At 37.3% G+C, this 15,333-nt stretch overlaps 1 protein-coding gene across 1 annotated transcript in view; it reads right to left on the bottom strand.

Annotated features, from left to right (window-relative positions):
• Positions 1 to 15,333, bottom strand: part of KCNH8 (potassium voltage-gated channel subfamily H member 8) — a 348,245-nt gene that overhangs the window by 62,406 nt on the left and 270,506 nt on the right. The window contains exons 9-11 of the mRNA XM_060100168.1: positions 13,968 to 14,167; positions 12,842 to 13,091; positions 6,950 to 7,164 (exon numbers count right to left, since the gene is read on the bottom strand). Of these exons, the coding sequence (XP_059956151.1) occupies positions 6,950 to 7,164; positions 12,842 to 13,091; positions 13,968 to 14,167 (665 nt within the window). The remainder of the gene's footprint in view (positions 1 to 6,949; positions 7,165 to 12,841; positions 13,092 to 13,967; positions 14,168 to 15,333) is intronic.

Genomic DNA, 15,333 nt, shown 5'->3' with positions numbered 1-15,333 from the left:
AAAGCAAAAATAAACAAATGGGACTACATCATACTAAGAAGCTTTCACATGGGAAGGAAACTACCAACAAAACAGAAAAGCAACCTACTGAATGGGAGAAGGTATTTGTAAGTGATATATCCAATAAGTGGTTGATACCAAAATATATAAAGAACTCATACAACTCAGTATCAAAAAACCAAATAACCCAATTAAAAAATGGGCAGAAGACCTAAATAGACATTTTTCCAAAGAAGACATACAGATGGTCAACAGGCCCATGAAAAGATGCTCAATATCACTAGTCATCAGGGAAACACAAATGAGCTATCACCTCACACCTTTAAGTATGGTTATCACAAAAGAGTCAATAAATAGCAGGTGCTGGCAAGGATGTGGAGAAAAGGGAACACTCATGCGCTGTTGGTGGAAATGTAAATTAATGTAGCCACTACAGAAAACAGTGTGGAAGTTCATCAAAAAACATAAAATAGAAATACCATACCATCCAACAATTCCAATTCTGAGTAGTTATCTGAAGAAAATGAAAACACTAATTTGAAAAGATGTATGCACTCCCATGTTCACCACAGCACTACTTACTATAACCAAGACATGGAAACAATCTAGGTATCCATCGATATATGAATGGATAAAAGAAGATGTGGTATACTATACAACAGAATAGTACTCAGCCATAAAAATAATAAAATCCTGGAACTTTCAGCAGCATGGATGAACCTGGAGAGTATTATGCTAATTGAAATAAGTTAGACAGAGAAAATCACGTACTGTATGATTTCACTTATATGTGGAATCTAAAAGACAAACAAGGAACAAACAAAACAGAATAAAACAGAAACAAACTGGTGATTGTCAGAGGGGAGAGGGTTGGGGCGTGGAATGAAAAAGGTGAAGGGGATTAAGAAGTAAAAACTTCTGACTAGTGAAACAAAAACTGGCTGCAAAATAAATAAGTCACAGAGATGTAACATACACATGGAGAATACAGTCAATAATATTGCAACAACTTTGTATGGTGCTAGATGGCAACTGTATTTATTGTGGTGATCATTTTATAAGATCTAAAAATATTGAATCACTATGTTGTACATCTTAATCTAATATAATATTGTTTGTTAATTATAACTCAATTTAAAGAAAAAGAATAGAGACAGGGAGAACCATTACATCACTTCTCTTTTGTCATTGTCAGGGAGATATGTCTCAGTACCTACCTGCCCACCCTCCCACCCCATACACACCCCACAGGCTGGTGAGAGCAAGTTGACTCTCCCATTAGCATGTAACTTTTACATTTAATTATGTTTAATATATAAGTGTTATCTGATGTATATGACCACTCTGGGAAGTTTTCCATTAATTATGTTTATAAATGTGCTTGTTTCACTCGAGAGTCAAGACTGGAGTGTGTAGTTTTGTAACTACACTAATGAAATATGGTGCTTGGTGTGTAGAGAGTGTGTGTTGATGGGGGGTTGGAGTACTGTGATGAAGCTTGAGGTTCTGAGCAGCTATGGGTCAGCACCATAAATCACCCACATACCATCAAATACATCAAAACTGGAGGAAAGCAGCTAAAAGTGGGTGCTCCTCACAGGCTCTCTTGTCTCTGTTCAGGAACCTTCTCTGAAATTTGGTGTAACCTCTTGTGCTGTAGTGGAAGTGGCATTTCAAAGACCTTCACCCAGAGGCCACTGACACTCAGGAACCTAGGGAAATATCTCTCCCTTTACTAAAGGATGGGGAGAGTGAAGGAGGAGACTTTATTTTTTATGCTGATGAGATTATATAAAAATAATGGAAAACTAAGGGAAAAAAGGAGGTAACCATCACACTTAAACTGTAATAGGTTTCCAATCAAAAAATGGGCAGAAGACTTAAATAGACATTTCCCCAAAGACATACTGATGGCCAATAGGCACATGAAAAGATATTCAACATTGCTAATTATTAGAGAAATGCAAGTCAAAACTACAAAGAGGTTTCACCTCACACTGGTCAGAATGGCTATCATCAAAAAGCCTACAAATAATAAATGCTGGAGAGGGTGTGGAGAAAAGGGAACCCTCCTACACTGTTGGTAGGAATGTAAATTGGTGCAGCCACTGTGGAGAACAGAAGGGAGGTTCCTTTAAAAACAGAGTTGCCATACAGTCCAGCAATCCCACTTCTGGGCATATATCCGGAAAGGATGAAAACTCTAACTCAAAAAAATACATGCACCCCAATGTTTATAACAGTACTATTTACAATAGCAAAGACATGGAAGCAACCTAAATGTCCATCAACAGAGAAATGGATAAAGAAGATGTGGTACATATACACAATGGAATATTACTCAGCCATAAGAAAGAATGAAATAATGCCATTTGCAGCAACATGGATGAACCTAGAGATTATCATACTAAATGAAGTAAATTAGATAAAGACAAATATCATATGAAATAACTTGTATGTGGAATCTAAAAAATTAATACAAATGAATTTATTTACAAAACAGAAACAGACTCACAGACACAGAAAACAAACTATGGTTACCAAAGGGGAAAGGGAGGAGGGATAAATTAGGAGTTTGGGATTAACATATACACACTACTATATACAAAATAGATAAACAAGACCTACTGTAGAGCACAGGGAACTATACTCAATATTTTGTAAATAACCTGTAATGGAAAAGAATCTGAAAAAGAATACATATATAAATGTATAACTGAATCACTTTGCTATATACTTGAAACACTGTAAATCAACTATACTTCAGTAAAAAAAAATGACAAAAAAAAGTTAATAGATTTCATCGAGTAACCCCTGTTAAGGTAAAACTGGAGAATTTATCACCTTTTTCTGACAACCATTTCCATTTGCTGCTTCACAACCTCACCACCAAGTCAGAGTCCATGATGTGCAAACCCAGAACATATCTACACATAGCCATAGCAATATCTGATCTTCAGTGTTTTAGCACTATTAACTTTTGAAAACATATTTTAGATAGTCTTCCATCACTATTTATCTCAAATTCAAAATTCTTATGTTAAGGCAAACTAAATTTCACAACCAACAACAGATGGGTCTGTGATAAAATCAATTTTATAGGGTTTACCACGAGAAGATGTGAAGCAAATTTCTTAGCATCTCCATAGACAGAAATAGCTAAATTTATCTGTCATTATTGGGGTCATCCAGGAGATATAAATAAGGGCAAACACAGAGAATACACTGAGTGCATAAAACTCCTAATTAGCATGAAATCCAAACAGTACTAGGTAGCCTTTTCACAAACTTAGAAAATATTTTACACATTTTAATTAGTTTTCCTGTGGGAATTGGATGAGCTGCTATTCTAAGTTACATAATTTATCAGAGTTCTAGAGTCACAGCTTACTGTTACATGCATACATTTTGACTATTTCTTAAAATGCTTCTTTGGTCTTTATTTCAAAATGAGTTGATGATCAGTCTCCTCTTTATCCAGATGTTCTGGTAACGTTCTCTGTCACCTGATAGTTTATAAGCTACTTGGGATAGAAGGTGATATCCAGAAGGCAAAATTAGAAAGACACAAGGCAATCAAACAGAGAGAGTTAAGCTAATATGTGTCGGAAACAATGGGGAATTCGTGGATGAAGGGAGAGGATGAAGAGAGGAGAGGAGGTGAGAGCAAGAATAAAGGGCTGAACAATGGGGCAGGTTGGCCACAGGAGTTTTAAGAATAAGGATATAGAGTGAAGTCACATTTATACTGTTTGCATTTCCATCATGCAAATGTTGATCCTTCTAGAACTCATTGACCAACCTTTCACACAGGCTTCAACCCACCAGAAACCCTGTGTGATTGGATATTTTTGTTTGCATGTGTGTGGGAATTAAGGAGGGGGCTGGGTTCCACACTGGTCTGACACCAAAGTTGCAGAGCAGAGAGCAGGAACCCATGACCATAGGTAATCGTCAGAATATAAGCTCCCCCCAAAGTCATAGTATCCTTGGAAACAGCACAAGACTTCTCTCCCGGGGTATGAAATTATGGATCAGCATGGTCCAAATTTACCTTTAGAAGATATAGCATCCCAGGATCTTGGATATAATGTAAATAGAACTTCTGAGTGATACAAGATGAGGAAACACAAAATATAAAATGATAAGTGTCTCAGAGGTAAGTGCCAGTTCCCATTAGCCCTTAAAATGTAGCTTAGAAGGAGTTCTCTGTAAAGAAGCAAGACTTTTGGTTTCAGCCACAATGAAATAGCTTATATTGAACTAAAAAATAATTATAAATCTGGACAAAATATATAAAATAACTGTTTGAAAGCACTGGAGAGCAAGCAACTTAGGTAGGACTTGAAGGGCTGTGTTGCCTGGGAAAAGGGAAGCCCATCTGTGTGAGGACCATGTCTATCCAGGTGTTTTCCTGAGAGAATCGGCTGTTTCATTGTGAGGTGGAAGAGAAAGGAACAGTCTTCCTGGACGAGGACGTTTAGGTGTACCAAACCACCTGGGATTTGATGAGTAAACCCCAGAGGAGGTAACTGCATCAATGGGGCCCTGAGGCATCAGCCAGCTCCCCATTTGAGCCTACACAGGGTGGTACTCCAAGAAACCAGATTATTTCCATAACCATGTGATGCTCAGGAGATGCAGGCTGGAATTCAAGGCCTGCCAAGTTGGAGGAGCCTTGGTGAACATCCAAGGATTTTAGCTGAGATCCTGAAAAAAATCATGTCTTACTTAGGAGTGAGAGCTATAGCACCAGAGTAAGGGCAAAACAGAAAGAGATCAGCCTAACAAAGCTGAAGAGGAACTGTGGGCAGGATGAAAGTGATTTGCTGGTACTCTATCAGCCAAAAGAAACTATCACCCTACCTGGAGGAAAATAATGTGAACACTTTTTCATAAACAACATCTACAATGAAGCAAAATCATGATCTCTGCTAAAAAAAACTGGTGGGGGCCAAATAACACAAAAGAAAACAAACAAACAAAAAACACACACAAGAGAAATAACAGATAACGAAAATAGTCTCATTGGCAATTCAGACATTGGAGTTTTAAAATCACTATGATTAATGTTTCAGCAAAGAGAAGAAGAAGATAAAAAATGGATTAAAGGTAAGAATCCTTAAAAGTAACCAAATAAGAAGAAACTAGGGGTTGAGATCCCATATTTCTCATTTGTCTATGCTGAGGAATGTTGGCTATTTCTCTCTTCGCTCATTTCTTTTTCCCTTTTTGGTGGTTTCGATGCCCTAACTGACCTCCACTCTTCAAAAACAGTTGTCACATTACGCTGTCATGGAGAGCACAGAAGGCAACTATAGTCGTAGACCTCGATTTATTGAAAGGGAATACAAGAAGAGTGTCTTCAAGAAGAAGAGACACCAGGGCACTTCCCTGGTGGCGCAGTGGTTAAGAATCTGCCTGCCAATGCAGGGGACACGGGTTTGAGCCCTGGTCCGGGAAGATCTCACATGCCACGGAGCAACGAAGCCCGTGAGCCACAACTACTGAGCCCACGTGCTGCAACCACTGAAGCCAGCGCGCCTAGAGCCCGTGCTCCACAACAAGAGAAGCCACCGGAATGAGAAGCCCGCGCACTGCAGCGAAGAGTTGCCCCCGCTCGGCACAACTAGAGAAAGCCCGTGCGCAGCAACGAAGACCCAACGCAGCCAAAAATAAATAAGTAAATAAATAAGAGACAACATAACTACGAGTTTACAGATTTTAAAATGACAGACACCTGTGCCCATATTCTGTCCCTGCCACCTACACGTTTGTGTGACCTCACACACGTTACTTAACCATTCTGCATCTGTCTTCTGTCCTGTAAAACCTAGCTGACACTCACCTTCAACAGTGGCTTTAAGCACTAACTGAAATGTTTTACACAGGCAGAGTACTTAGCACAAGTAAGTTTGCAATAACTATCGATACCTCCTCTGCTGCTTGTCATCATCAATGGAGAGAAGCACACATTGAAAAGTGGTGATCTTGAATGTCAGAAAGGGATACCATCTACGTACTCTCTGCCATTTGACATCCTCCACCAAGACGAAGTCATACACAATTTGGGTTCATTCTTTACCTTTCAAGTGGAGAATATTGATGAACAAAATGTCCCCACAAGTGGGTTAGTCAAAACAAGAGCTTTGTTTCTTAAACCCTTAGGGAAAAAATCGAGTATAGCAGATATCTAAGACAAAGCTCAAGGCAGCAGATCAAGGCTTCTCTGTTCATAGAGAATGCTCTGCGTACGTGCTCTGGCTTGCCTTTCAACAATCATCCCTATTAAATCGTTGGTCTCTCTGACACATCTAATGAAGTCATGTTCATGACCAGCTTAATCATGGGATGCAGTTTGGTACATATTTTGACAGGAAAGCTGTTAGTATAAACTGAAACATGCAGCAAATATATAATTTCAGAAAATGTTCATTATGCTTTCAGCGTGACAATCTTTGGCTTGAATCCTTCCGTGCCTATTTAGTCATTTTAAGATAGGCTGTTTTGAGTACCGGTTAACAAATAAAAAGATATTCTTAAGCAAACTGCATGTCAAGCCAGTGGAGTAGTGAATAATTACACACACAGCAAACTCTGCACCACGTACTCTATCCAGAAATCTTTCAGTTCGGGAGAAGTCACACATCTCTAGCTGAATATTGTATGTCCCTGAAATTGATTCTGGCTATAAGCACATGAAAATAAAAAAGAAAGAAACTGAATTAAGAGAAGTCATCCATAAATAATACTTTCGTAAAATGTTGATAACAAGCTCCAGGTTTGACATATAGCTAATTATCTAACTGCTCAATTAGTAACTGAACAGTCCTACCTTATCTGATCAGAGACATTTTGAAGTGAGGTCAGGACATATGCCTTTCCTGTTATAAATGATCTCCAGTCCCCGTGTGTTTGGGTCTCAGCACTAATTAGAAGTAAGACTTACATCACTCTCGTGACCTTCTCGAAGGTTGTATGTGAGGTCATGCTGAATGTCTTCCACAAATTTGTGAGCATATTCTGGGTAAAGGTCCAGCACTTCAAAGAGTCCTTTGAGGATGATGCACTGGAGATCACAGTAGGTTAGCGCCTTCACATCCGCGTTGGTCTTGATCACTTGGTCCTTAATTGATAGATTGGCTCCAATTAAATCCCCTTTCCCTTGAAACAGTGAAAAAAAGACATGTAGCTTTAATGAAAAGCAAGCTTGGGACTGGTAACTTTGTTTGATTTACAGGCTTCATTTCTCTGAAATTACACTGAAAGAGAAGAGGAACCTTTATCTGGGGCAGGGTTTCTCAGCCTCAGCAGTGTTGAGATTTGGGGCCTGATCATTCTTTGCTGGCAGGGGGAGCATCCCGTGCAGGGTAGAATGTTTAGCAGCATCTCACATCATCCACCCCCAGAGACGACACACAAAATATCTGCAGGCATTGCCAAATGTGCCTTGGCAATCAAAATTGTCCCCAGTTGAGAAAACTGGTCTAGAGAATAAAGGCTAGGAGCCTGAGAGTTAGGAACTGTAAGTCATACATGGGCTCCAGACAGGTCCCTCATGGGATTTGGTAAATGACTTTAGACAAAGCAGTTGACATTTTTCGTCACAGTTGCTTTAACCATTCAAGGGAAATAATAATGGCTCAGTTTTTATGACTGTAAAAATGATCCAGGATTCTGAGGTTTAGACCATCAAGAGGTATATTAATCATTTTGTTTCTAGCACTTTGGACAATAATAGAAGCATCACCATCTAATATAGTCGGGTTGTTTTATTTATCTCTGAACATGTCTACAAGACAGGAGGTGGGGCATGGAGGAGGAGAGTTGAGAGGCAGAGGCAACTACTGGGCATTACAGACCATGAAATCTACTACATACAAATGCAAAATACAAGTCATAGTTTTAATGCTCTGTGACAGTGTAAAAATCCCATTTTCTCCAGCAACAAAGAAAGTGAATAAATAAAAACTATGAGCTCTTCCACTGTGGGGAGAGATGATCTAACACTACTTTATTCACATTTTCTGTGTCCCACCCCACAGCCAGCACCTCTAATCTTTTGTAACACCTCTGTCGATCAGTCTTAGGCTACACTTCACCTGTCTGGGAACTAGCTTACTTCCTCGAGTTTGCTGATTAGATAATATTGGACAAGTTACTTGAATCTTTAAAATCTTAAAATTGATTCGAATCTGTTTAACCTGGCAGGAGGGTGAGCATAATTGTAATTACTAACAAAGAACTGATCGCAGCTTCAGTTTTATTTTAGACAGAGCCATTAATTCACTCAGTGTCCATGTGAGAAATCTGCAAGAAAATCCATTCAATTCTCAGACAAACTTAGGTTAAAAGCTGAGGTAATATGACCAAGTTCACAAAGGATGCTGGCATTGGATTCAAGGCTCCAACTTAGGAGTTTCTACTTTGTCTTTGCTTTGTCCTCAAATATCATCATGCCTATAAATAAATAATAAATAAATAAATATGTAAATAATAATAAATAATGTAAATAATAATAAATAAATAAATATGTAAATAATAAATAAATATAAACAAATTATTTATTTATATATTTTTATGGCCGCTTTGTTTCATTTCATAGGGAACCAACAACCACTAATTGACCAACCAAAAACCACCAAGCATGTAATATCTTTGGAATGTTATAGAACAAATTGCCCCATCCATTCTTCATTCAATTAATTTTTTAACTTTGAAACTTTTATTTTTTACTGTGTCCAGAATTTCTGGAAACAAAGTCTCTGGCATGCAGCAGGCTTCAATAAAAGTCTGTTTTATTGAATTTGACAGTAAAAGGAGATGTGCCACATCAACCATGAATACCTGAGATATTCATAAATATTTGTGCCAGATCAAAACATTTTAAATTATTCCAGGTATTATCTTTGAATTAAAACCTTGAAATTGATCCTATTTGGCAGAAGAAAAATGACTAAAATCTATATTTACAGACATTAAGAGAATAAACAGCCACACAGTGCTGAAGAATTCAAGTTTGATTTATTGTTGTCACCTATCCTGCTAAACTTGGAAATTTTTTTTCTTGCATGTTTTGTTAGAAATCTAAATTGCTGCTCAAAAACTCAAAGTTGGATACTGATGCAAGATGTAAATATAGCCAGGATGGACTGAATACAGCAAATTTTCAAATTTTGTATATCTGAGGAGAATTTATCATGATGCACCATGTTGCTGCGGTGAGAATTCACATATTCTGTTAAGCAACTGGTGTTTGGAAAAACTTTAGGGTCATCATACTTTCATACCTGGTGATTTTGGCCACAATGACCCCAGCATCTTGCTAAACTTGGCATCCTAGAAATAATTCTAGTTTATTTATTTATTCAATGGATAATTATGGACCACTGACATGTGTGCCAGACCTCAGGTGGAGCCTGCTCCTCACCCTCACTAATTTTACGATTTTGTGGATTACTCCCTACTTAGATTTAGAGCCTATATCTAAGTTTCTTAATTACACTGGGTTTCAGTATCCTTATTTCTAAAAGAAAAGAAGATACTTATGGTCCCTTAGAGTCTTTATTATTCAGAATTCCATTACTGATATTTGCTAATCATTATTCTTCCATTGGGCAAAAAAACGTTGATGGGATGCATGTGCAAACCATCCTGGTTAGAGCTATAACTTATGTTTAATTATAATTAGACAGACTAATGCCATCTGTGAAGAGTGTATTTATCCATGCTTTGTCATCTTCTTTTAAACCACAATGAAGAAAGTGTTCAATTACCAGGACATGAAATGAATGTGTATAAGGCAGACAAATTCTATCCCTGGAAAAATCCCTTCCTCTGTGTCAACTGCCTCCCCAAAAAGCATCAGATTAAGAATGCCTTCAAGAATTGATAGGACGACGGGATTGTTTGAATAAATTATGGCTTGACAGCAGTTTGGTGATACCTTTCCCCTACGACATTATGCATTAATTATTTTGTTGGCAGAGTGAACATGTACTAAATATCTATATTTTAAGCCATGTGATTAAGTTTATCAAAGTCAGTATTGATTTAAATTGGTCCATAAGATAATATTACCGTAGGGGAAATAAAATAGTCAGTCTCTGTTGAAATAATGTTAACCATAGAGAGAAAATATTACTAATGTATTATCTTTGGGTTTAGTCCCAATATAACATAGTCATGTTTCGAATGGTCATGTGCATCTCTGAGAGATATATGGTAGCAGCAAAAATGGGAAAACGTTAATTACAAGAAGCTCAATTTATGTAGGAAATGCAGGCCAGAAGCACAAGGCAATGAACTAAGTCTTTTAGTTGTTAGAATTTTTTTAAAATAAGAAAATCCAATGGAATTGTGTATTACAAACAATAGTATTTACATACAAGCCATCAAATTTGTACCTATCGTGACATAGTATCAGGGATGATGCCTTCGTATTCCATTCCTAGAACTGTTGCTAGTTACCAAATTTAAAAATTCACCACAATTACAGAAAAACACACATTATATACATTTAAAAATAGTGCATTAATTTGCTTACATGTATATCAAACCATAAGCTGCTAGAAAAATAACTAAATACACTTTAATTTTATTTATTTTATTTTAAATTAATTTTTATGGGAGTATAGTTAATTTACAATGTTGTGTTAGTTTCTGCTGTACGGAAAAGTGAATCAGTTCTACATATACATATATCCACTCTTCTTTAGATTCTATTCCCATATAGGTCATCACAGAGTATTGAGTACAGTTCCCCATGCTATACAGTAGGTTATTAATTATCTATTTTATATATAGTAGTGTGTATATGTCAATCCCAATCTCCCAATTTATCCCTCCACCACCTTTCCCCCTTGGTAACCATAAATTTATTTTCTACATCTGTGACTCTATTTCTGTTTTGTAAATAAGTTCATTTGTACCATTTTTTGAGATTCCACATATAAGCGATATCATATATTTGTCTTTGTCTGACTTACTTCAATCAGTATGACAATCTCTAGGTCCATCCATGTCACTGTAAATGGCACTAAATGTCCTTTTAAAAGCAGACTGTGTCAATGGACAGGCTATAAAACTGATAGTGGTACTAAGGAAACCCACAGGTAAAGAAAGGTTTTGAAGCAAAGCTAAAAATGATTGTCACTTTAAATTTTGAATAAAAAATGATAGAATGACTGATCTTTAACTTCATAGAGTTGAGAAGTGGGCAGGAAGAGTGTTAAATTCTCCTCTTGAAAAACACACACATACAGAGTCTCACTCTCTCACTGATAATGAGCTGACCACACTTGGGATAAATACACTCTTTTAGTTGCTCTTCCATGCCTTTCTATTAAGGAGAAAAACATAAGGGGGTGAATCAAGAATTGAGTCCAAACTTTGGAAGGCAAGCTCTACCTTTCCTCTGGGATGTGGTAAGCTGAAGTCAATTGGAAGCAATGGAAAACATTCTTCCATTTGGTATTTTACCCCTCACTGCCCCCATCTCTGTACCTCTAACTGGGGATAATCATAGGAACCTAATAGGGTTGCAAGATTTGAACTGGATAATGGACATACAACACCCAGCTCACATTAGGGAATCAATCAATATTAGTTCTCTTCCCTCTTCCCAAATATAACTGATCTTGAAGCTTACTAGCTAAAATCCAGAGACTGCAGACTTAACAATGATCATATAGAATAAAAGACATTGTTCAGAGGTGGAAAGAACACTGGATACAGAGTCTGAAGACCTAGGTTAGCTTTGACTTTGGAAAAATGAGAAAATACCTCTCTTATCTGTCTCTTTGTGTTAGGAAAATGTAACTAAGGTCCCACATGTGAAAATACTTTGTAAAGGGTTGGGTTGTCCACAGATATTAGGTCCTTAAATATGAAAATTAAAAATAAATGAAAAGTGCTGCATTAGCCACTTTTAATGAACACAAATTCTAAACATTATCATTTTACACTGGTGTTCAAAATATATCGTTTAGACCAGTACCTAATTTATTCATAGGCCTTCAAGAAATAATAGTTGAATAAATAAATGAACAAACAGATAAAGAAACAAATGAAAGTGATTTTTAAAAGAGGTACACATAAAATTGCAGATAGCAATTTTTCGACATTAACCCTGCATGTCATCTTTTGTCAGCTGACATTTACATTTCAACGAACACCAATTATGTCTTAATAGTTGGAGTCAACTTTGTGGTACAAAATATTCACAAATTGTCCTATGAATTTTTGAGGGAGTGAAAAAAGCCTATCATCACCTTGACAGAATTGAGTTAATGATTGCTATGATTTCTGTGAGAGTTTATTCTCAATACGAAATCATTTTTTGTTCAATTTCTAACACAGATAAAACAATTTCAATGTTCTTTTCTGAATTGATTCTCCACAAAAAGACATAAATGCCCTCTGAAAACTGACCAACTGTTTCACCAAGAGGCAGACTATATCAAAATTTATAATCTGGCTTTAGGAATCAGAAAGAACTGTGTTCATTCTCTTGCTATGTTATTTGGGACAAATTAAGTTAACTAAGATACTATATATTCACTTGTAAAGTGGGGATAATATTTATACCACTGGATTTTTAACAAGAATCAAAACATGTGTTGGATATAACACTTAGCACAGTGTAAACTCAATATATGGCATAACAATTAATAATAATAATAAAAACTAATAATAATAATTCGGCAAATTAAACCCATATCTTGAATCCACATATTCATCCCTAATTTTCCTTCTCTCAATCACAGTTTTGCCCCCCATTTCATCTCCTTAATTTATGCTCCAGAGTAAAATTTCATGAAGCTTTTCAACTCAGACGTACCAAGAATCGCCAGCACCATGCTGTCTTTAAGAACTTCCATGGAGCCCGAGCATACAAAGTAGATGGCCTGCAAAGCATCTCCCTGACGCAGCAGATACTCCCCTGGAGCACAGAAGGAGGTTTTGATGTGTAGGGACAGAGACCTGAGGCAGCCCCGGCTGGCACACTCAAAAAGGGACAACTGTAAGATTTCCTTGTTCAGGTGCATGGTGATGTCAGAACGAAGCTCATCTGGAAAGTCTTTCAAAAGCTGTCAGAGAAGATGAAAGAGGGAAGCAAGTTGGGGTCAGTCTTGTGTAATTGATTGAATATAAGACCACAGGAAGTTTTTCCTACTGTTTGACCAACCACAGTACAGAAGAGGAAATATACATATGAATAATCCTGGAGAGATTTTTCCATGACTGTGACCCTGATTGTGTGCTCCTAAATGATCAGCTGTTAATAAGTCTGGAGAAATAGAATAAATTAATAAAAGGCTCTAGAATGAAACATATAGTTCCTTGTGACTTGCTTCTCATAAAGATGCCTACTCAGGACAGAAGATATGGAATTTGGACCCTTTAGTGTTTCCTCTGCTGTCATGACCATCTGAAGAGAGGAAAAAACAAATAATCACTTAAAAATATTGATGACTGGTTTCATTGGGGGGTTGGTGGAATGGTTGCTTGATTTATAGTATACCTTTTCTACAGTGGTGGTCTGCGGTGTTTCTGGATGTCCAAAGATAACATGTTTGCTGAAAAGCTTTTCTTTCTTTTTTTTTACTTTGTTGCTTTTAAGGTAAACATTAACTTGATTAATCTAATATTCCATAATTCCATCATTCAACTGTCATAAGAATTGGTTCCTTCAAAGAGGGTCAATGAGAATGAAAATAAGTCTGCCTGATTGACCAAAGTAGCAAGTTACTGTAAAACACAGGCCAATCCAAAGTGACATTGTAAAAACATAAGTCAGAGCAGATGAAAGAAGATGTATTGAGCTCATGAGAAATTAAAAATAAAGAGATAAAGAAGGTGGTAGGTGTGTATTTCCCTTTGGAGACCTGCATTAGAGCACTTTGCTTTTACCTTAGAATACGTGCTTTCTGCCTGAAAACGTCAACATGAGAAATGCACATTACCTCATTGGAATCTATTCCATTGTTGACTGACCAGGTTGTTTGGAAATATTCAAGCATCCTCTGCTTGAGCTGTTGGGGCAGGTGATGGACACGTATGAAGTCCTTCAGATCCTTGGTTCTAGTGTGATAGAGGGACCACCTGGAATACATCCTCTGTATGATCGCCGTCACGTTTCCAAACACCAGGGCATGCATCAAGGCTAGAGAAAACAACATGGCATACAATGAGAGAAAAATAGGACAGAGGGGCTTCCTCCTTATGTATAAATGTACAGTCTATATATCCTGAATCAGCAGAGTACACGTAGCTGGCTACGTTGACACAGCTATTTTGAAACAGGCTTTTTGCTGCAGCCGCGGTGCCACAGGGTGCATCCTGATGTAGTCATTTTGATTCCATGTGACTTGATCAGAGTAAAAATACCTTTAAAAAATACTCAGTAATAAGAACAATAGACCACTTTGACCCACACTTAATCTGTTAGCCGCCATCCTGGCTATGACAAACTTTGATTTTTGTACTCTATTCACATCTGTATTATTTTAATTGTTGGGTATAACTGTGTAGGTATGATGAAATGGTTTTAATAATTTCATAGAATAAGCTATCAAGTTAGGGTTTAATAGTTATTTTTATTATAATAACAAATACGTTTCAAAAGTAAGTCTATAATAAAAATCTGGTTAGCCTTTATGAGAATATTAGTCTCTTCCCCAAAGCCATCATTTAAAATTAGTTTTAGGATATTAAATAGGACACATTTCTATTAATAAATGTATGGAAAAAGGTGTTAGAAATGTAATTGAGGATTTCCTGGGCAAGCTGAAGCCAAGATAACACCACCCCAACTCTCTAGTCACTTTAATTTTAAGGGACATAGATATTAGGAATTCTGAGACCATTCAAGAAACAAAGAGTTCAGGTATTCTGCTTAGAGTCCTCGCCACCTTTCTGAGAAGAGCCACGTGGTACACGAACATGTGACTCCTGTTTCAATGAGATTTCTTGGTCAGTCTTCCCCTCTCAAAAGCACCACCAGAGTGTAATGAGAGAGAAGGCTTTGTTCACCAGAATTCCAGAGTGGATGGGGACTAGGGATGGATTTTCTCCTGGAAAAACATAGAGTGAGTGAGCAGAGGGACTTCACTTCCCAAGGAATCACCTGCTGTGGGGAGTGGTCAAGTATCTCAAAGTCAGAAAAGATGTGAGGGCACTAAACAGTAGTTGCTGGTCAAACAACAGGAATGGCCTAGCAGACACCAGCAAGAAGCCCGAGAAGGCCTTGGACCCACCTGGGTTTGTGAAACTGGGAAAGAGAAAGACCCAGGTGTGCCCACACTTACGGACAGATCAACTCTCTGTGAT

Source organism: Mesoplodon densirostris, chromosome 5 (assembly GCF_025265405.1).
Source record: "Mesoplodon densirostris isolate mMesDen1 chromosome 5, mMesDen1 primary haplotype, whole genome shotgun sequence".
In the NCBI taxonomy this organism is placed as follows: Eukaryota; Metazoa; Chordata; class Mammalia; order Artiodactyla; family Ziphiidae; genus Mesoplodon; species Mesoplodon densirostris.
Note: the sequence above shows the minus strand (reverse complement) of the source record. Positions and strands in the feature narration are given on the sequence as shown.